This window comes from Pundamilia nyererei, unplaced genomic scaffold, assembly GCF_000239375.1.
Source record: "Pundamilia nyererei isolate P.nyererei 1_Seehausen unplaced genomic scaffold, PunNye1.0 scaffold00111, whole genome shotgun sequence".
NCBI lineage: Eukaryota > Metazoa > Chordata > Actinopteri > Cichliformes > Cichlidae > Pundamilia > Pundamilia nyererei.
Window position 1 is genome coordinate 1838164 of NW_005187512.1, and position 21725 is coordinate 1859888.

The following is a 21725-nucleotide window of genomic DNA, read 5'->3' on the forward strand; positions in this document are numbered from 1 at the left end:
AAGGCAGACGATGAGTTTTCCTTCGACCTGAACTAACCACACTGGTCTCTGTGTGCAGCTGGAGTCTGTGTGCAGGGACCTTACAATCATATAATAACCACATAATAGTAAAAATAGACAGTCAGTATTAACTTTGCTCTCATTTTCAAAAAGGTTTCTTTGGAGTTAATGATGTCAGGTGATCAAATATGTGAGTTTTATTCTGATTCAGCATTACAAAGTGAAGTGTTGCAATCCCTGCACTGAAAAAAAAAAGTCTTGCAGGTTTGTTTTTTATTACTCTGAAATTTATGACTTTAATTAAAACATTTTATATTTGTTTCTGGCATTTCCCCCTCGATCTTTAATAGTTCTTTTCCTTCAGTGCCCCTACAGCTGACCACTTGTTACATGCTAAATGCAAAGATGCAATACTCGATTATTGTTTTGTGCGGCATTGCTTATTTTAAATGATAAAGGTTGAAAGATCTGATCGGTCGTTGTTCGTCCCTGTGTGTGAAAGGCGTGTGCGCAGCGACAGCGTTCAGTCGGACCAGAAAAGCGTCCAGGAGGAGATGGAGGAGGAGACGGAGACCAGCCAAGATAAGAAATTACCAGGTGATTCGTCCTAACCAGCGAGTACACGCTGTTTTATTACTGGTCAAAGTGGAATTAGATTCACCCTGAGCTGCTACTGACGTTTAGACATCATTGACTTATTTTGGCTTCTGCAACCTTCAGTAATTTTGTAATAAACTAATATTATGCAGCATCTGTGTTTAAATTCAAAAGCATTTACATAAACATCCCTGTGTTTTTCTTTTTGACCTTTTTGTGGCCACAGTGTTCATTATGCTGACAGAACCTAACCGTGCTTGTGTAGTCGGCTCTGTTTTCAAGCTTCTTCCTCTCATCTAAAATGGTTCTAGCAGTTTCAATTAAATAATTTACAAACCATCTATCATAGCCCACTTCATAAACGTCCTCTTTGTCTCCCTGCAGTGACATTTGAGGATAAGAAGAGGGAAAACTTTGAGCGAGGGAATCTGGAGTTGGAGAAGAGACGTCAGGCCCTGCAGGAGCAACAGAGGAAAGAGCAGGAGAGGCTGGCTGCCCTGGAGAGGGAGGAGCAGGAGAGAAAGGTTTGCTCTTCTCACTGTGCACTGCACATTTGATTTGCTCATGGTTTAAGGCTTCTTTATGAGGCCGTAAAATAAACAGCGCTTTCAAAGTTCTGGCTACAATCTCCTGCGTCAGTAAATTATTTAATTCAACTCTTGAAACTTGGAGGATACGGAAACGCATCGGGGTGACGCGTGACAAATACCGGTTTGTTTGTTCTGCCAGCTCATTTCTCTACGTTTGTGCTTCAGGAGCGTGAGCGTCTGGAGCACGAGAGGAGACGGCAACAGGAACTAGAAAAACAGCTGGAGAAGCAGAGAGAGCTGGAGAGGCAGAGAGAAGAAGAGAGGCGCAAAGAGATAGAGAGGAGAGAGGTATGATAGAGAGACAGAGGGAACATCTGCATCTTAATTAAAGAGCCAAAGCTGGGCTGAAGCGTAACTGCTGCAAACTTGTAATTAGTGCTGCAGACAAGCGCACACCAACCCCCCCCCCCTCTTTAAATCACTCACAGCAAAGAGCCTGATTCACACCGCTGCACCAGATAACTAGTCATGTGTAATCAAGTGTATGATGTACTATATGTATATAATGTTTAACCTCCAGTCTTTTGTGTTGTTGTGCAGTTTCTTTATAAAACTGCGTCCTGAGCGTAAACAGAACTTTCTGTGTCTGTGTGGCAGGCCGCTAAGAGAGAGTTAGAGCGCCAGCGTCAGCTGGAGTGGGAGCGTCAGCGGCGGCAGGAGCTTCTGACTCAGAGAAACCGAGAGCAGGAGAGCATAGTTCTGCTCAAAGCCAGGAAGAAGACGCTGGAGTTTGAGCTGGAGGCTCTGGTAATCAAAAATACTCAGTATGTCTGTGAAGGTTCTCAGTCATCCAGGTCATCATAGTCTAAGGAGCTTGGAAAGAAAAGCGTCTGGACTTGAAGTTGCTTGAAGACGTTTCACCTCTCATTCAAGAAGCTTCTTCAGTTCTAAGGTCAAATGGTGGAGAGTCCCAGATTTAAACCCAGTGGGAGTTTCCCCCCAAAGAGGGACAAAAGGACCCCCTGATGATCCTCTAATCACATGAGCCAAGGTGGGAAACTGGGCGTGGGTCACAATCAGCCAGAGTTTCTGGTGAGCTCGTTGTGAAACCTGGCCCCACCCTGTCATGTGATTTCCTGAGGTTAGATGGCCCAGGGTGTGAGTGGGCGTTAAGGCGTCTGGGAAGGGATCTCAGAACTGGATTATAGATGGCAGACAGTTGGTGCCACCGCCTCTGTTCATAGAAGCATCTATGTCCACTGTGAACGACCATCTTTGAACAGAGGCGGTGGTTTACGACACCAACTGTCTGCCATCTATAGTAAGTAACTGACTCTCAGAATCGTCGTTGCACGAAACCATCAGACTGCTGCTGGTTGATCACTGTCCTGCCTCTTTGTCAGACTGTTAGTGTCAGTAGGTCAGACACAGCTGATAATGTGACGATAGAAAGTTGTGATTCTACTTTTTTCCTTTCAGTGTTCTAATTTGGAAGAAAAAGATGGAAACTTCAGCATTTATGAACTGATGTTTTCATTAAATCAAACTAATCACTGCTAATAAAGATACAGGATTAAGGTTAAGTGTCATCTCATTCTTCTGCCCTGAGGAGATATTTGGTAAAGTGGAGGCGTGTTTTTCATGAGGCTAAAGGGTCTCTTCTGATGAAGAATCAAACTCAGCAAGTGATGAATAGAAGATGAAAATAAATCTGTGAAAAGTGGCTGAAACGTGGGGTCAAACATGAATCCACACAGATTAGAGCAGCTAATCCAGACCTTTTTTCTTTTTCCACAACAGAAAAAGCTAAATTAAAGATTTTATCTTCCATCAACATGACTCGAGTTTGGATTTCACTGTTTTTAAGTATTAAATGTGATCTATTCTGTCTGTTGTTCCTCCAGAATGACAAGAAGAGCCAGTTGGAGGGTAAACTGAAGGATGTTCGGTTTCGTCTGTCGAATCAGAGGAAAGAGGTGGAGCAGACGAACCAGACCCGAGAGACGCGCATCACTGAAATCACGCTTTTGCAACAACAGCTGCAGGTGTGCCAAGCAAACAAAACCAGCAGCTAATGAATAAAAGAATACAGTTCTGACCCCACTGACGACCGGCTCATTACTGTGTACGTGTTAACCCTTTCTGCTGGTCTTTCTGGCTGCGTGCAGGACTCCCAGCAGTGGTTGGGGAGGCTCATTCCTGATAAGCAGAGTCTGAACGAGCAGCTGAAACAGGTTCAGCAGAACAGTCTGCACCGTGAGTACCGCAGACACTCGGCTCACATGCAAACATTATCATTCGTTCTTGTTGTGGAACAGCTGAAATTTCGTCGCTACGATTTTTAATTTCTTTATTTCCCCACTTTTTAATTCAGTTTAGTTTCAGTTTCCAGAGGAGATTTTCTTGTTTCAGTTGCGTTTTTATCCCTCAGTCGCAAAAGGCTTATGGAAGTTTGTAGTTTGTGAACGCGATAACGGCGCGATTTTGAAACTGATACCATAGGTGGGTCTACTCGGAGGCTGAGGGGTGGCGCTTTTATCTTCATTTTAGTTAACTCAAATGTTTTTTAGTTTAAGGTAAATGTTTTAACCTTGGTTGTGATGCCATATTTTGTTTCTGATAAAAACGTTCAAAGTAAATGTTTTGTTTCAGATATTACAATTTTAAAAAGGGATTAGGAGTGCGTACGTTTTACCTTGTTAACTGTCTGTTCTGCTAATTACTGCGTAGCTTGGAAACTTTGATTTATTAACTTGCTGCTGTCTCATGCTGTCTGTGTGTGTGTACTTAGGTGATAGTCTTTCGTCCCTGCAGAAGGCTGTCGAGCAGAAAGAGATGAGCAGACAGCAGCTCAGAGAGCAGCTTGATGCTGTGGAGAAAGAGACGAGGGCCAAACTGCTAGAAATAGACGCTTTCAACACTCAGCTGAAGGTAAAGAGACAAATGATCAACAACACTATGCAGGACAGGAAAGCCACAAACATACTGGGCAGGGTTTTTCCTGTGTACGTGTTGGCATCCCCAAAAGAGACAACGTAAAAGACATTTTAACCATTATTTAATATCATGGTTCACTTATTCTAGCATAAAATATACTAAAATGTATAACAGTTGTGCTCACGCGTGTCATTACCCCACAGGAAAAACCCAGCCAGGAAATGCCAGGTCACAGTATTATGTGGTTTGCCTAATAAATTAAAAGAGTTTAACATAAAAAGAAGCATAAAAATAACAGATGTGAATCTAATACTATGTTACAATGAGACGTTTGATGCACACTGTGATATTTGTCTTGTTGTTGTTCATTTTTGTTTGGAAGCTGCGCTCCATTGGTGTTTTCACACAAGTGTGAGGATATTAACGTGCTTTTTCCAATTCACCTTATATATATCTCTGTTAAAACTGCCTATTCTATTTAAATAGACCTAACATTATTAAATCTGTTGATTATAAGAGTAAATAAAATCAAATTTTGGTGCTGAGAAGCATATTTTATTTCCTTGTAACGTAGATGTGAAGTAGCTGCATGTTTTCTGTCCAGATAAATGCAAACAAAGTAATTTCTAACGCAGTAGCTGTTTTTCTGACTGAATCACGTCCTGTCCATCCCTCATGACCACATCCTCACAGCTTGGTTTGTCACAGTTTCCATGTTTACTGATGTTCTATTTATACCTGACTGCTGCTCTGTTTGTGTTCATGTTGCTGTTGTTTTCAGTGTTAACACTGATTGGCGTGTTTTTGGAGAGTGTACGCAGGAACACTGAGTCCAGCTGCTTCGCGTAGCTTTCACACAGTTTACTACAGAGAGATGAAGATTTTATTCCTCTGGAATTGGATCACTGCAGTCTGTTTACGTGTCCCAGAGCACCTTTTGTCCCCGTTTCTTATTTATTTCCTCTGGATTTACCCCGGACAGCGAGACAGGTCAGAGAGGGGAGAAACAGTCTGCTTAAACAAGGAGGAGAATGAGAAGAAAGGGAGGATAGCAGAGACTAAACAGACCACAGTAAACTGATTTTCTTGCAGCTAATCTAATAAAGTTGACTCTCAGTTGGATTCAGTGTAAAAACCACGATGCAGTGATTGGGTAAAGCCTAGCAGCATAGGAGCAAACGCATAAGCGGCGTATGTAACCATTTCTCTGCAGAGGAACACGCAGCCGTCTCCGAGTGGTGTTATTCTTTGCAAACAGAGGCAGAGGCCACTGAGACATAATCGATATTTGACTATCCTTCCCTCCACCTTCCTTTCTACGCCACTTCCTCTCCCTGAAATCTTCTCTTGTCACTCTGCTGTGCCTCATCCGGCACAATGCACCTTCTGCCTTTTCTGCTTCTATTGGCTGTCCTCGTCTATATTTTGTTCCCGTTTCTTCCACCTGTATTTCTTGCATTCATTTTCTCCCTGTTTTACTCTTTGTTTATTCCACATAATAAACCCTTCCTTCTATATTTTCTACTCTTTTATTTTATTTCCTATACTGGCCTTTTGCTCCCTTTCCCATGCCAGTCTCTGTGTGAGTTCTATGCCAACCACTGTGCCAGGATAGATGCCCTGCGACGCCAGCTTCAGGAGGAACAGAGAGGGAGACAGGTAGAGCACACTGCCACTGCTGGACTGGGGTGGTACTGCAGCTGGGACATACTCTAATATAAAACAATATCAAATTCTGCAGTTAACACTAAGCCATTAATGGCAAAATCTGGAAGAAGGAGTGGGTTCTGCATTTTGATTGGACCTGATTTGGCAGATTATCAGAGGAATGATTTGAACTAAAACACTGTACACCCTCTTGTGAGAATACTAACCTGCAGGCTTGAAGTGTTTTAGTCACTTTAGAAGGCTTTGCTGTCCTTAACACCAACAAACCAGACTTCTGGTCTGATTTGTGGTAACATTTCAGTGCATCGCTTGTACTGCACTGTGCTGTCCCTGCCAGCCAGAGAGATGTACCGCGGCCAGTCGAGGTCTTGTAATTGTCGAGCTGTGACGCACCGATGTAGTCTGTGTGCTGTTTATTGCTAATCTCACACGTCAAAGTCAGGAGAGCCTCTAACAAGGAGGAGTGCACCACTCGCTATTGATCCCGGCTCTGTAGATGCACTGATGAAGCAGCAGGACACGACTGACACAGGAAACGACAAAGGCTTTAATGAGGTTGTAACAATTCTGAGTCGGAGACGGAAACGTCAGCACGAATGTTTGCTGCTGCTGTTAATGCCGAGTTAAAGACTCGAAGGTGACATTAACATCCTGCTGGTAGCTTTAATTCATTTTAAGACTTTTTTTAAATGCAGGATTTTTTGACATCTCTAAAGATTCTTCACATGATGAGTAATCTGGATATACATGAGAATAATGTTTATTTTTTTGTTCATCTATTTCTGATTAAGTGATCATGCCTGCAGTAAAAAACATATTTATCGAGCGTACGTTTGTTTTAAAGGCAAAGCAGAAATTAAAATGGGTAAAACCGGTTTGAGCAAGCTTACTTACTAAAACTCTTACTTATGATCCAAAGCAAGGTGACAATTAGAGGCGGCCAGCGTTTTACCTCTGATGAAACTAACAGCACATTAGTCATTGCAGTGACTCACGAGAGCCTCCCTTCATGAGTCAAGGCCACATTGTGCAAGCCTGCTTTTCCTTTAGTGTCTCAGAAGAATCAGACTGATCCACCTAATATTGAAATTAACTGGTCATGTGACAAGAGCATGAGGTTACAGGGACTAACCCCAACAAAAATGACTTGGTGTGTACAGAAAAAAACCAACAAAGAAAACTACTGACAAATATTGTGTGTGTCTGTGTTTTGAACTGTGTGCGTGTGTGTGTGTACATATATGCGTATGTGTTTCAGCACCAGGAGCAGGGGCAGCTGCAGGAGTGTGTGTCAGCTGTCAGAGTGTGTCTGACTCGGCTAGACCACGTTATAAAGGTCCATGAAACAAACCAGCCTCCCATCACGCCCCTCCTCCTGTCGCCATTCTTTGCTCTTCTTCTTCCTTCTTTTCCTCATCACTCTTCTTCTTCCTTTCTGTCTCTTCTTCTCTTCACCCTAAATTTGTCATCCTCTCTATCTTTGCCTCTGATCTTTTGTTCTGTTAGGCTGGTGTTGGCTCACTACTGATCCAGCTGGCTAGCTGTGCTGCTGTAGTTAAAGGAACAGTTCAGCCCAGAATCAAAGTTGGTCTGAGTTGCGCCGTTTTTGGAGATGATCGATGACTCTTTAATAAAATGAAACTAAATGAAACTCACCTTTTGAAAAGCAAAAACCTGCAGGTTTAGATCTCACCCTGGGTCAGCCACACCTGAATCAAAGGATTAGTTCATTACCAGGCCTCCGGAGAACTTCAAGTAATTTAGCCATTTAAATCAGCTTTGTTGGATCAAGGACACATCTTGATGCAGGACACCGGCCCTTGAGGCCTGTTGTGCCCCCAGCCCTGACAGAATTTCTTACTACACCTGCCGGCTTGGTGGACGCAGTCAGCAGTAAACTATGTAGATTTCCTCAATTAGCTAACCTACAGGACGGACAATCCTCACACAGGCACACATCACTGGGTCATGCCTGTCATGGGTCTTTGAATCTGGATGTCCTTGCTCTCACTAACTAGTTTTTTTGATATAACTTCTTGATTATAATAATATAAAAAACAAAACAGAAAGTAAACACCTGTAGATTAATGCGTAGATGATGATTGTAACTATGCAACTCCCACCAAGACAATATAGACTAGAGAGCGCTACACACCGGGTGAAATGTGTGTATCCATGATGATAAATTATGGTGAAATGTCCCTTCACTACAGCAGGTATATTACTTTAGATGACTTTATGCTGTTGCTATGCTGGGATTTACTAGATTACAGATGCTATACTGTAATCCTAAAGCCTGCGTGCTACCAAATTATGTTTCAGCCAGACACGTAGAAGGTACTAGAAGTTAACCAGCCTAATGTGGCAATAAACTAGACCTGATCTGGACAAACGTTTGTGTTTTTATATGTGTGTATGTATGTGTGTGTGTGTGTGGTCTCTGTTGTTTCGTGTATCCTCCACTTCCTGTTTGAGGTGATGTGGAGGTTTCTGTCTTCACGTTTGTAGTTCGGCTCGTTGTGTCTCTCGATTGCTCGTTTCTGGAGGTTTCCTCACATCGGTTGTTTGGCTGAAACACGACAGCTGCCTTGTGTTGTTGTTATAGTAACAGAGTGTGTTCTAATGGCACAGCTGGTTGTCATGACTACACAGAACTGCCCCTCACCCTTCCACAGTTGCATCCCTTCACTTCCCTTCAATCCCCCTCCCTCCCATACATTTTTTTTTTTGGACCTCTAACCCATCCCACGAACATACTGTGCGCCGTGCAAGCTCCGCCCCACCACCATGACCAGAGCCCTCTATTACAGGCCGGGTCTGTTTCCAAGTCACATCCCTTCCCACGTACTGATAACATATAGAAAAGTTTGTTTTTTAATCATACTCGGACAGAAACACAAGTTGCAGGGACTTGAGTGCAGGCGGCTGGTCCCCCACATCACCACCATCTCCTTTTTACGGCCTATCTGATTCTGGGGCAGAGCAGAGACGCTATTCTTGGATACCTCGTGGTCCTTTAAGAAGAGAGGTGGGGACGTGCCTGAAACACCTGAACTTAAGAAGTAATTTCTACCACTCGTATCGGCAGTCTTATCTTTTCAGCTGTGATCATTAAATCGACAGCTTCTCTTTCACACTCTGCGCTCCCTTCACAACATCAGCATCACACTCATAGGTGATGAACAGTATGTGCATTCAAAGGCTTGTTCCAGGAAAATCAGAGAAGCAGTGGAGATAAAATAATGTCACCTGAGCAGTAACAATAAAACAGGATTCTATAAGGACAAATGTTCCTTGCCTCACTTCCTTGTTGTGTAATAACTGTTACACAGTGGTGTAAAGTGAGTGCATTTTTAGTTGCGATGAAATATATTGAGCCTATTTCACACCTTCACTTATTTGTGTTAAGTCTGCAGCATCAGAACATCCTGATAAATTCACAGAGGAAGTTCAAAACTAGCTTGAACTGAATAAAGGGAAACTCCACGAGAAAGAACCCTCAAGAACACAAACTGAGGACACTTTTATGATGTGTCACTGTATCTCTATATATACAGATCATACAGAGGGAGCCTTTTCTTTCCCATCAGCTGAGCCTTTCAGATTCTGATTGAATTTGCAGGGTGTGGTTGCTGTGTAAACAGAAATAATTCTCTCCTAGAGGTCAGGGAAACGTCTGCTCTGCCCTGACTTTCCTCTGTAAACACTTTCCTCTGGAAGTTTCTAGACTCAGGCACTCACCTGCAGTCTTACTGAATAAAACATTAATTCCACTTAATACATTTTTAGTGGAATGAGGATTATCCAAAGTGTAACGATTGGTGATCGATGTGTCACTAGTCGATAGGTGACGTCATGGTAACCATTGCCTTGTTAACCTTTCTGTCACTTGGCTGTTCTGAGTGACTTACACTGAGTCTCGAGGAGAGACGCTGCCAGGTGTAGATATAAAGGTAATGCATGACATCCTAAACTTTGGATCAAATCTGTTTATGGTCATGATCAAAAGCAGCAGCCGCCATCGCTCCACAAAAAGCCTTTCATGAATAGTTGGATGATCTGTGCCTTCCATTGCACATCAGCTCAGAAAGCCGTAAGCGCCGACGTCAGTGTCTTCAGGTTCTCTGTGACATGTGATGTTCTAGTTCGAGTGCAGTGACTGGTTAAAAGAAATGAGACTTCCCAAACAGAAGGCTTCAGTTTAGCGTCCTGCCTCGTCCGTTTTAGAACAAACTAACAAGACTACCAAAGTAAAGGGGCGGAGCTTGCCTCGCTCACCTGACTAATACAAACGTGCTGCTACTGCCGGTGTTGGTGTTCTTGTTTGTTGTCGTTGGACGCCCTTAGCAACCAGCCCTGTGACCCCACTTCCTCCTCATCGCTTGTTCCTTCCTGTATCCCGTGATGCTTTGCAGGAGCTGAGGGAGATCCACACCCGGCAGCAGAGACAGAAACAGAAGGAACTGGAGGGAGACACACACACACAGACACACACACAGTCTCACATACACACCCCGAGCGAGAGGAAGTCCGCTGAGCTGCAGGAGGGCAGGTAAGAGTCAAGTGGAGAGGATGCAGTACCAGAAAATGCAAAAGTCAGTCACTCAGCAGCCATCTGGGCCATTTTTTCTGTGGTTGTTTTGAAGCATTATACAAATTAACTTTAATTTGAGTGGTTAAAATTGTATTTGTGGAATTGCTTCCCAAATCCAGTTGAAAAACTGCTGGAAAGTTTCGCTGAACTTGCCCCAAAATCAGAGTTTTAAAACTTGTTTTAATGATCTTATTTCACAGGTTGTCGTCAGAGGAAGGTGCCGCCTGGAAGGAGGAAGCAGGAGGCTCTGCTCCACAAGCTCCAAGCCCCGCCTCCGTTCCTGCATCACACGCATGGCTAAACAGAGTGACGCAGGAAGAGGAGGAGAGGAAAAGGAGAGGGATGGAGGAGGAGCAAGAGGTCAGGAAGGGAGCAGGATCGACAGAAGAGAAGGAGGATGAGGGAAGAGGCAAGAAGGAAATGCAGGACAAACTAAACAAGCTTTTCAGCCAGCCGGCTGACCCCTGGGCGTCAGCAGGTGTGTTAACATGTGCATTTAGTGTTTTGGCCACCGGCGTGTTGCTTATGTGAAATCCTTTTTTGTATTCATGTAGGAGGATGACAGATGTCTGCTAAATAATGCGTAACATGCAAATAAAATGTCACTATTTCACTGACTTCAAACTGGAGCTCAGACCTCAGCATGTCCCATAACTGTCACATAATTCAGTTAAAAATGTTCCAAAATGACACAAACACCAAACTCACAGTGTGGAGGTTCAGTTCCTCTGCTTGAGTTAACTGAGATGACACCTGGCAGGTGTCCGTATCCACCTGTATGTCACACGCGGTTGTTATGTAAGCGGAAACTATCCATAGACACGCAAGCTGGGTTTTCTATAAACACGACATCTTCACAGCTGATTTGGGGTATTTTAAATTTACACTGTATGAGAAGAGACTCAATTTTGGAGTCAGCCTCAAGTGGCAGCTACAGGAACTGCGGCTTTTGCCACTTCTGACAACTCGGCTCTGGGATGACGAATTTCTTTTTAGCCCTTTGAGACTGTGACATCAACAACCCATTGACTTAATCATTCAAAAAACCTGTGTGCTCTGGTAGGTGTTTTTAAAAAAGCAGAAAAGCTTCTTTTATATTTCAGGAGAGAAACGAGCGCACATAAACACACTGAACTCTGAATTTAGTGCTAAAGACCTAATTCCTGTCTAGCAGGAAGTGCTTCACTATAAAGCCTTTTCATTTGCTCAGCAGTGATCTATTCTCTCTTACTAATAGTTTTATTTTTCTGCTTAGTCACAGTGGAAAAAGCTCCCGGTCCCAGTTTATTTGACCAGAAGGCTTCAGCCAGCGCCTTCGACCAGCAGCAGCAGCAGCCGGTGAAGGTGGTGTACTACAGGGCTCTGTATCCGTTCGACGCTCGTAGCCATGATGAGATCAGTATCACTCCCGGAGATGTTATTATGGTATGTAGTTTGCAGAAAAAGCTGCTCTCTCAGATGAATTCAGCTAAGCTCACTACAGTCAGTGATGGTCACGTAAAGGACTTCCACACACGTGTCTTATTGCCTGTGTTGTATTTGTTTGTGTTTATTCTCTCTGAAGGGTGTGTGTGTGGCTGTGCGGTGTGTGTATTAACGTTTTCCTCTCTCCTCTGCTGTGCAAACTGAAGGTGAAGGGGGAATGGGTAAGTTCTTGCCCCCCCCCACCCGCCCAGTGATGTGCCTCCACCAATCACAAGCCAGAAACGCTTTCATCTCATGTCGCCTCCATGTTCATTCATTTTCAGTGGATGAATGTTTGTGGTTTTTGTTTGTTATTGCAGTCAGATCTGTAATGTCGTGCTATTTTTAGTTAGTGTGGAAACCTGTGAGTGTGCTTAACTATCAGCCAAAGACTGGTGACTACAGCACAGAGGCTATTTTAATTCCCACATAATTAAACTAAACAAATAAAATATCCCAGCTTGCAGTTTTCCATTTTTCATGTAAACATATCACATTATTCCGTCCCACTTCCCTGTCACCATTTTAAGGAGGGAAAACAGAGGAAATATACTTTTTAGCTTGTAGCCACATTTCAGTGAGATGTTACGTATTGCAGTGTCGTTTCTGACAGATTGGGGTTGGGACCATGAGGAACAGGGGGGTTACTGTTTAAAATGGAGGTTTCAAATTTATAAAGTGCATTAAAAAAAAACTCATACTTGTTTTATTTTTGCCCAATTTGACATTGTCTCCTTGTGCATCTCTGTAAAGCTTCTAGCACTCCTCCTACCTTTAGATTGGTCACTAGGAGCTTGTTTCTACCAACTGCATCCTCACGTGTTTCAGTACAGCAGCAAATTTAATACATTCTGGTAGAGGGAGCCGAATCTGAGACGTAGGACTGTGAGTGAGCAAAGACTGTGCTGGTGTGGCCAAGAAGTCAAAAAAGATTTAGTTTAGCTGCTAAAACCTGCATGGATTCAATTTTTCATCTGTATTTAATACAGGAATACTTTGTTAATGGCTCTGTGGTTTTTTTCTTATATTTATGGCAAATATCCTAAGATTTACAGATGTAGTTAATTGTGGTTTTCAGCTATGGTTTACCTGTTAAAAAGCCACCTCAAGGCCACCGTAGCAGTAAACCTGTTCTGTCTGTCTGTATGTTAAAATACATGCCTGCCCATGGTGCACTGCTCTGTTTGAGGATATCCTAATGTCAGAGCTGCACAAGGATGCTTAGGAGCCAAATTTAAATCAGGTGTTGTTTTCGGGCAGAGTCGTGGGACTTTTTGCGCCTCGTCTTGTTTTTTGCATCATTTGTCCACTAATCAGGATCTGATCAGCTGCTGCCGTTTCCACCGTTGTTATTGTTTGCGCCACTCCCACCATGAACATGACACGTGCATCTCTATCCCTTGCGTGCCATGAGAGCTGTCCTAATCCTGTCCCTGTGCTCTGATAGGTCGATGAGTCGCAAACAGGTGAGCCCGGTTGGCTGGGGGGTGAGCTCAGAGGACGGACCGGTTGGTTTCCTGCCAATTATGCAGAGCGTATACCTGACAGTGAAGCGCCAATCACGCTGCGCTCCACAGTCTCAGCCACAACCTCCTCAACCCAGCAGCCGATGACTACGCCCCCTCCCGCCCCAGGACACACCGCCTCCTCCACCACGTCCTCTTCTAACAGCAACTGGGCGGACTTCAGCACAACGTAAGTGCCATTAAAGTCCGATTCGCTGACATTTGACGATTTGTTTGTCCGTTACTGACCCACAGACACGTCAGTCACATCACATTAATATGCATGCTTGCAATATTTCCAGCTGGCCCTCAAACACAACCAGCCAATCAGACAGCGAGGGCTGGGACGCGTGGCCCACCTCTTCGGCCAGTCAAAATCCATCTCTGAGCGTTCCCTCGGCACAGCTGCGGCAACGCTCTGCCTTCACTCCCGCCACCATGACGACGGGTTCCTCTCCGTCTCCCGTACTGGGACAGGTAACGACAGAAACAACATTTCTCTGGTTTTGCATCTCTTTCTGCTGAGAGTAACGGCTGTGATTGTCTGTGTCTCTCAGGGAGAGAAGGTCGAGGGTCTTCAGGCTCAGGCCTTGTATCCCTGGAGAGCCAAGAAGGAGAACCACCTAAACTTCAACAAAAACGAGGTAGAGATCTCCTGATTACTAATTTCTTTCTCTTTTTGTTGCGTTTTAATTGTAATAACTGAACTTTTTATTTGATGCAGATAATAACAGTGTTGGAGCAGCAGGACATGTGGTGGTTGGGTGAACTGCAGACCGGACAAAGAGGCTGGTTCCCCAAAAGTTACGTGAAGCTCATCTCCGCCACCATGACGGCTCCCCCTGGTGTTCCAGCAACAGCAGCACGCAGCAAAAACACTAAGTACGTCAAAAAGCTTCGAGGTTTTTCCTGACACAAAGCACAGTTTAAACAAGCTGTTATGTTGTGACACTGGGCGCTTAAAGTGGGCAAGACACCCAAAGTACAAGGGGACCTGCTGACTTTGCTCACATAAAAAAAAGAAGAATTATTTCATGTATTTAATGATTTTTTTTCTTATCTCTTTGTCTCTCCCAGTGAAACAGGAGCATCGGAAAGCCCGCCCAATGGAAAACGCCCCTCCCCCTCCCCAACAAAGCCTTCAGAGTCGGGTGAAGGTAACGAACGCAAATGTGGGCGAGTTTGCTGAAACGTCAGCGAGCTTCTCGTCGCTCACTCTGTCTGCATGCTTTCATACAGAATACGTGGCCATGTACACCTACGAGAGCAATGAACAGGGGGACCTGAGTTTCCAGCAAGGGGACATCGTCGTGGTGACGAGGAAAGAAGGCGATTGGTGGACGGGGATGGTCGGAGGAAAGACTGGAGTCTTTCCATCCAACTACGTCAAACCACGGGACTCCACATCAGAGGTGAAGCTCATTTTGAACAAATTCGGGGAAGAATAGAAGATCTTCAGGTAAATATTTCTAATCACTGTGACTCTGAATCTTTGCCCACAGTCACTGGGAACAGCAGGGAAGACGGGAAGCCTTGGGAAGAAACCAGGTAGGCCTGTAATGTTACCAAAATGCACTTTTCCTGTTTTCCTCAGAATACCAAACTGAGTTTCCTTAATAAAAGTGTCAAACTGACCAGTAAATATCTCAATTCACTCTTCGTTGTCCTTGTTGTGCCAGTTGAAGTTAAAGCCATGTGGAAGAGAACTTGTCTGATTTAAACCTTCAAAATAAAACTCACATAGACCAGGTGTCAGAGACTAAAAGAAGAAAAAAATAAAAACCCTCATCATCTTCTTCCTGTTCCTGTTCAGAGATCGCTCAGGTGATCGCCCCCTACAATGCTACAGGAGCAGAGCAGCTGACTTTAGCCCCAGGACAGCTCATCCTCATCAGGAAGAAGAACCCAGGGGGCTGGTGGGAGGGCGAGCTCCAGGTACACAAGACACAACCGTCACTTAATCTCTGCCTGACACAGTGTAATGAGGTAGAGAAGGATAGGTATGATGGGAAACGCTGACATGGATTAAATGAGACACAAATATTCACCAGATAACTGAGGATTTTTTTTATCTGTATCATTTTATTTACAGAACAAAGCTAAAGGAATTACCTGCTGTATTTTGTCAATAAGTACATAATGTGTTTTACATATTGGTTTGTGACTGATGGCATCCTTTGATTTTATTGGTCCAGGCTCGAGGGAAAAAGCGCCAGATTGGTTGGTTTCCAGCCAATTATGTGAAGTTGCTGAGTCCCAGCACCAGCAAGACGACGCCCACAGAGCCCACACCTCCTAAACTGGCCCCTGCCAGCACAGGTACATCCACACACAAAGAACACACAGAAAAATCCACACACTTTACCACAACACCTACAGAGGCCCTTCAGTCCATTGTGAAACGTGCTGAAGAAGAAGAGGTGCACCTTTTTTAAAAAGGCTTTGCATTCTCTCTACTGGCCAGCAGGGGGCAACTCCTGTGGCTGTAAAAGGATTCAGCTTGTATACAAGTCTATGGGACCCCAGACCTCAGTTTCCTGAAGCGTTCATGGTATTTGTGCCTAGTTTGAAGTTTAATATACCAGAGTTTTTGTTTTTGACCAAAGGTAGAGTAAAATAATTGGTATTGTCGGGTAGTTTGTATTTTGGATGCAGCCAATCTTGCAGCTTTTGTGTGCAACCAAATGGACTTAAAGAGACACAGTTCAGCAGACTTGATGCCGTTAATAATTATTGAGTGTCAGAACGTGAAGAATCCAGAAAGACCCGGACACTAATAATCTGTCCCTGTTCCCCGTCTCTGGTCCTGAAGCTCTGTGTCAGGTGATCGGCATGTACGACTACGTGGCGCAGAACGACGACGAGCTGGCCTTCCAGAAGGGTCAGGTGATCACAGTGCTCAACAAAGACGACTGTGATTGGTGGAAAGGAGAGCTCAATGGGAGAGAGGGTCTGTTTCCTAGCAACTACGTCAAACTCACCACAGATACTGACCCAAGCACGCAGTGTGAGTACCACAAACACACACACACACACACTTCCTGCGTGGAACATATACAGACGTACTAACCGACTCCCAATGTGAATACAAAGTAGTGTAACACACTAAAACGAACTCTCCCACACACACACTCTCTGCACACACACACAGCCCAGAGCCAGGTGTGGAGATGCTGTCCCTCTCTCAGTCTGTGATTGACCTCCCCGGGCTGATTTGACCTCTCACCTTTCACCTTGACACTCCTTTGGGCCTCTTTGATAACCTCCCAGTCATACACCACCTCTGGGTGGTGTGTGTGTGTGTGTGTTCGTATGTGCATGCATGCGTGTGTGTGTGTATTTGCATGTATTAGTGTGCAAGTGTCCCCTCTTCCCTGCATGTGTCCCTTCAGCATGATCCACCATAGACGTAGAGTTTCTAGAGCGGAGCAGAGAGATGTTGGCGGTAAACAGACTGTGTCTGTGTACAGGCAGGGTTCTCAAAGTGAGGCTCGTGGACTAGTGGTGGACCGAAGTTTAGGTCAAACCACATAGATAAAAAAACGAAACAAAAACCAGCATTTCTCCTTAATATTGATCCTTGGATCGAGCCAACTGAGCAGACTGAACCTGTTGAACTTGAGTAGAGCAGAGCTGATGTAAAGTAACGAAAAGTCACTTTGGTAATGGTAAAAAACCAAAACAATATAAAAACCATCAAATACTCATCAAATTTTAGCCCCGCTCTATCCCAGTATGCATAATGGTGCCAGGGATCGATGATGGTCAAAGCGAACCGCGATACGTCAACAATTAAAGTGATTTTTATCTGTTTTCCTTGTTGATCCATTAAGTTTTTATTATTATAAGATTCATAACAGTCTGTTTCACAGTCGTTTCACTTTCATCGTCTACAAACAACCAACACATGTATCATATACCTGTGCACATGTGTGTTGCACATATCAAATGACAACAAGAGCAGGAGAAGAATATTTCTTACTGTTGGATTGATTTTTAAAATCTGAGTTTAATGTAAATCTTGTTCCCAGCCACCCACCCCGGGTGTTTCTTTTAGGGGAAAAACACATCTGTGTGTGGGGAGGGTGAGATATTTAAGCTAGAGAAAAAAATCTAACTGGTCTAAGTCAAAAACTTAAAGAGCCTTCACTAACGAAGGTCGGCTAAATCAGGTTTTTTGTGCTTGTTTGAGCCACAACTTATCCACAACTTACTGCCACCTACAGTGAAGCCACATGGGGCAACACAACGACTGGACTTTTTGGATGAGCTGCATACATCTACATATGAACTAGAAGTTAATAATAACAAGTTTATAAAATCCTGTTTTCCTGACTGAGTATTTGGATCAGTTACAGCTTCGAACCGTAACACAACCTCAGCACTCAAAATTCAGAATTTCATGTTTAGAAATCCAAAATTAAATTTACTGTGGCTTCAAATGAAAACAGTAAAAACCGTCACCGATTCCTGTGGTCGGTGTTGAAGAGCGAAAATAAAATAATTACATTTTTTAAACTCTGATCTCTGTAAATGTGAATTTTATAGAGAGAAAAGGTTCATCCGTTAAGCTGCTGGTTACTGTTTACTGCACATGTAAGTGTGACAGGTCCACATATAACACAAACCAAGAGTCTGTGTCCAGTTTTTAATAGAAATCTGTGAATTTTCTGGTTCTTTCTTCTATTTGAAAATAAAAACGAACAATAATAAATACAGTGATGACAGTATTTCTAAATGATTGCAGTAGTGGGGATTATGGCTGGTCTTTAAAACGTTACACAAACCAAACGACCTCCTGCCGACTCGCCTCGCTGCCCGCTGTAGCTCCTCTGTTTCTATGCTGGGTTAGACCACGCCTCCACACTCTCCGCCTTGCTGCACGCTCCACCCACCTAGCGGCCCGACTGGTTGTTGTTGCTGTTGTTCTTGTTGTTGTTTTGTTTAGTTGTTTTTGTTGATGTTTGTTGTTGTCGTCCTCTCTCTAGGATCATATCATTACCCAGAACCCCCCTCTCCTCAAAGCCCTCAAAGAGACCCACTAGGCCACGCCCACTAGGCCACTCAACCAATGGGACAGCAGCAAGAGGTCACATGACCCGGAAATGGCGACTCTCCACCAGTAGAAGCCAGAGAGAGAGAGAGAGAGAGACAGACAGACAGACAAACAGACTGTAACGTTAAAGCGCCCTCTGCTGGCGAGATCTCTGACTGGACTTGGCCAAACTCTGTTTATCTGAGGCTCTGGCTGCACACAGCACTGTTCAGCAGGAGGGAGATCAGTAGTCAGGACTCCTCTCCTCCTCTTAAACTCTTCTTCCTCTTCTTCTTCTTCTTCTTCTTCTTCTTCTCTTCCTGTTTTATCCGTTCCGAGATGCTTAGATAAGGAGGGAAGGGAGAAAGGAGGAGACTATTGATCTCCTTTTATCCAAGACTGGACTGATGAACATGTTTTTGACTGGATCACAGTGACTGTAAACACACACACACACACACACACCGTGCTAGCGTGGTAAAGTGGATAGTGGGTCGTTTTGTGGCTTTATGGGAGACTCTCATTAGAATCAGTCGCTCAGCTCATCCTCCCTCCTCATTCCTCTTTCTAAATTATTTTTTAACTTCGCTCCCATTGGTTCCAAAGCCTGTCAGTCAGAAACGCTGTCTCCACCTCCCTCACTAACCCCTCCCCCTCCCACAGCTTCACAGAAAGACCCACTATCTGCTGGAGGACAAGTCTCAATGTCAGAGTCTTTAACTCTTCTCTCCTCAACGCCAAAGACGCCTTCCAGCTTCCTGTTTCCTCGTCTCCTTCCTTCCCTTCCCCTGCTCTAAAGGAGACGGGAGAGGAGAGGAAGCGAGGCAGTATTGAGATGCGTCCCAGCAGCAGTTACAGGCCAAGTTTCAATCCTCGCTGCTGCTTCCTTCTGCTAGTTTGCCCTCCTTTCACTTTGTGTAGGGAAGGAGGCATAAAAGGAAGCGAGCAGCTGGAATTTAAAAAAAAAAAAAGCCGTGCTGCTTAGCTAACACACACAGACACACACACACACACAGACACACACACACACACAGACACACGTTTTTATCCGTTGTAGTTTAACATATGAATATGTATTAACTTTAAATGTTTGTTCCGTTGTTTTTGTTTACATGTTTACTGTTTTGTCTGTTGCTACGATGATGATGGGATGTCATATATATGAGGAAAATGAGGAAAACTGATATGACACACAGAGGGGCGGGGCTTTTAGCTAAAAAAAAAAGGCTTGTATCTTTCAGTCATTCCAGTTAAAAGAGCAGTTTGAAATTCAGCCTCCGCGTTAAAATAATCTCGTAACCTCGTGAGTGAAACTCCAGATTAAACCTCCAAAATCTGGTGTGATCGTTTCGAGTGGCCTCATATTTACAGATATCATCTCATTTTCTCAGTCAGAAAACTACAAATATTCCTCCAACAGTCGTTTAGCTGATGTTTAATGTCACAAATTAGCATTATTTTAAATTTATAGAAGCATATTTGTCCCACTGCATTGCACCAAAGTCTGTTAGCTTAATGTCAACCATACTTTATGTGAAAAACAGCTGATTTTAAAGTTTTGCTTCCCGTTTTCCCGACTGCACCATCATTACAAAAATAAATCAGAGTTAAGGAAGGGAAAGTGAAGTGTACGGAGCTCCTGGAGTCTCACAGCGTTTAAATACTTTACCTCGTGCTTGTGGGATATTTGAATCTTTTGTGAACACAATATTTATCTTTCACAATGAGTTACTTTGCACTTCAGCTCTTAACTGTTTGAAAGCCTACGAGGAGTAACCTCAGCAAACTGTTTTTATTGAAATATACCAACAACAATAAATGTCATCTGTATGGGAGAATCTTGTGCGCGCAATTTAAACTTATGAGTTATTTATCGCGTGTGGATCGTTTGCTATAAATTCAGTTGCGTGTCTCGAGTGTGCAGCTTCACTCACACAACTCTGATAATCAGGTTTTGGTTTGATCACATTGAAATCACACACGTGAAAACTTGTGCGGACAAGATTTTGTCTCTTCAGTGGCTTCAGGGGCTCCGCAGACTTGCCACATTTTCACCGAGCATTAAAAAGCAAATCGTCTGCTCCAATGCACAGGAGCAGCCGAAGCTGCCTTCCTGTGGCTTTATTTCCCACAGCCCGCCGTGTTTTTTCCTGGGCATCACACACGAGCCACGGTTGTTCCGCTAAAACGTCGTTATCTCAATAATTACCTCCTGAAAGCATCGTTCTCCTCGTGTCATTTTACCAAGTTAGCATCGTCAGAGGACATTACAGAAACGAACGCAGAGACCTCCGGCCTCGCCCCGCCTTCCCCTCTGTTTGTTGGCATAGCAACAGACTAGTATTAAGAGAATAGGGGTTGCCATATTAGATTTTTATTTCAGTTTGTTGATGACAGTATTGGGATTTTAATGTTTACCCTCAGAAAGAAATAATGAAAGAAATGATTGTTAAACTACGCAACTTTTTATACAATGAGCAATACAGTCATTATAATTATTGTTATTGTTATAATTACCCTGCTTGGATCCCATTGGCTCCTCAGTGTGTCAGTGTTGGAGCTAAAGCTCTCTGATTGGTTCATGAGTCCAGACCGTTGATGTTTTAACAAATCTGGTTTCTTTTGGGAGCTTTTTTTTTTTCTTTTCTGTTTTTTTAATAACAGCTGCTTGTTTTCGGGGTCCGAGGGGAAGTTTGGTAACCGATGGTCGAGACTTCTTTCAGTCAGAGTTTTACATGAGATCAGAGACCCGTCCGGACCAGAGCCGCGCTCCACGTCTGCCCGTTGTCATTCTGTCCTCATCACTTTGCAGCGCTGCGGGTTAGTTTGCGCTGCAGCTCAAAGACGCTGAAGCCTGGCTCTGATCTGGTCCGGCGTGTTCAAAGAGATAAATCTGTGTATGCTCTTTACATAATCTGATGAATGGTAATGGCGATGCTTCGTATAAATATAAATAGTAATCTGATGAATGAGTGAATAAATGAATGAGTGAATTAACAGCCAAGCCAAATGTAACCAGACTGCACTCTGTCGGTGTTAATGAGTGAGTGAAAGTAAAGCGCGAATGATCAAACAGATTCATAAAGTATTAAAAAAGGAGAAGAAGAAGGTGATGCTGGTGAATGAAATGTACAGAATGCTAGCACAGAGCTGATAAAGAGAAATAGCCAGGATTTTATTTTGGTGGTGAATCTGACTGCTCCTGATGATTAAACGCTCTGAGACAGACTGCAGCGACTGGCCTTGTTACTCATTCTTTCTCACACACACACAAACACACACACAGCGAGTAACACCTGTCTTTTAATAATACAAATATTTCATTTCATTCCCTTGGCTTTGTTGTTCCTGTATCTTAAAGGTTTCCAACCCCATGATTTACACTCTGGAATAAT

General features: G+C 43.7%; 1 protein-coding gene across 4 annotated transcripts in view; it reads left to right on the top strand.

Annotated features, from left to right (window-relative positions):
* itsn1 (intersectin 1 (SH3 domain protein)) overlaps positions 1 to 21725 on the top strand; it is a 48122-nt gene that overhangs the window by 16930 nt on the left and 9467 nt on the right. The window contains exons 11-32 of one of the 4 annotated variants that reach the window (XM_005741544.1): positions 503 to 597; positions 982 to 1121; positions 1353 to 1475; positions 1785 to 1934; positions 3032 to 3172; positions 3296 to 3383; positions 3919 to 4058; positions 5640 to 5723; positions 10148 to 10284; positions 10527 to 10804; positions 11582 to 11751; positions 11958 to 11972; positions 13238 to 13485; positions 13598 to 13772; positions 13853 to 13939; positions 14020 to 14177; positions 14373 to 14452; positions 14535 to 14707; positions 14798 to 14843; positions 15109 to 15230; positions 15491 to 15614; positions 16108 to 16302. In XM_005741544.1, the coding sequence (XP_005741601.1) occupies positions 503 to 597; positions 982 to 1121; positions 1353 to 1475; positions 1785 to 1934; positions 3032 to 3172; positions 3296 to 3383; positions 3919 to 4058; positions 5640 to 5723; positions 10148 to 10284; positions 10527 to 10804; positions 11582 to 11751; positions 11958 to 11972; positions 13238 to 13485; positions 13598 to 13772; positions 13853 to 13939; positions 14020 to 14177; positions 14373 to 14452; positions 14535 to 14707; positions 14798 to 14843; positions 15109 to 15230; positions 15491 to 15614; positions 16108 to 16302 (2969 nt within the window). The remainder of the gene's footprint in view (positions 1 to 502; positions 598 to 981; positions 1122 to 1352; positions 1476 to 1784; positions 1935 to 3031; positions 3173 to 3295; positions 3384 to 3918; positions 4059 to 5639; positions 5724 to 10147; positions 10285 to 10526; positions 10805 to 11581; positions 11752 to 11957; positions 11973 to 13237; positions 13486 to 13597; positions 13773 to 13852; positions 13940 to 14019; positions 14178 to 14372; positions 14453 to 14534; positions 14708 to 14797; positions 14844 to 15108; positions 15231 to 15490; positions 15615 to 16107; positions 16303 to 21725) is intronic. The other 3 variants (XM_013912998.1, XM_013912999.1, XM_013913000.1) reach the window with 3 other exon arrangements.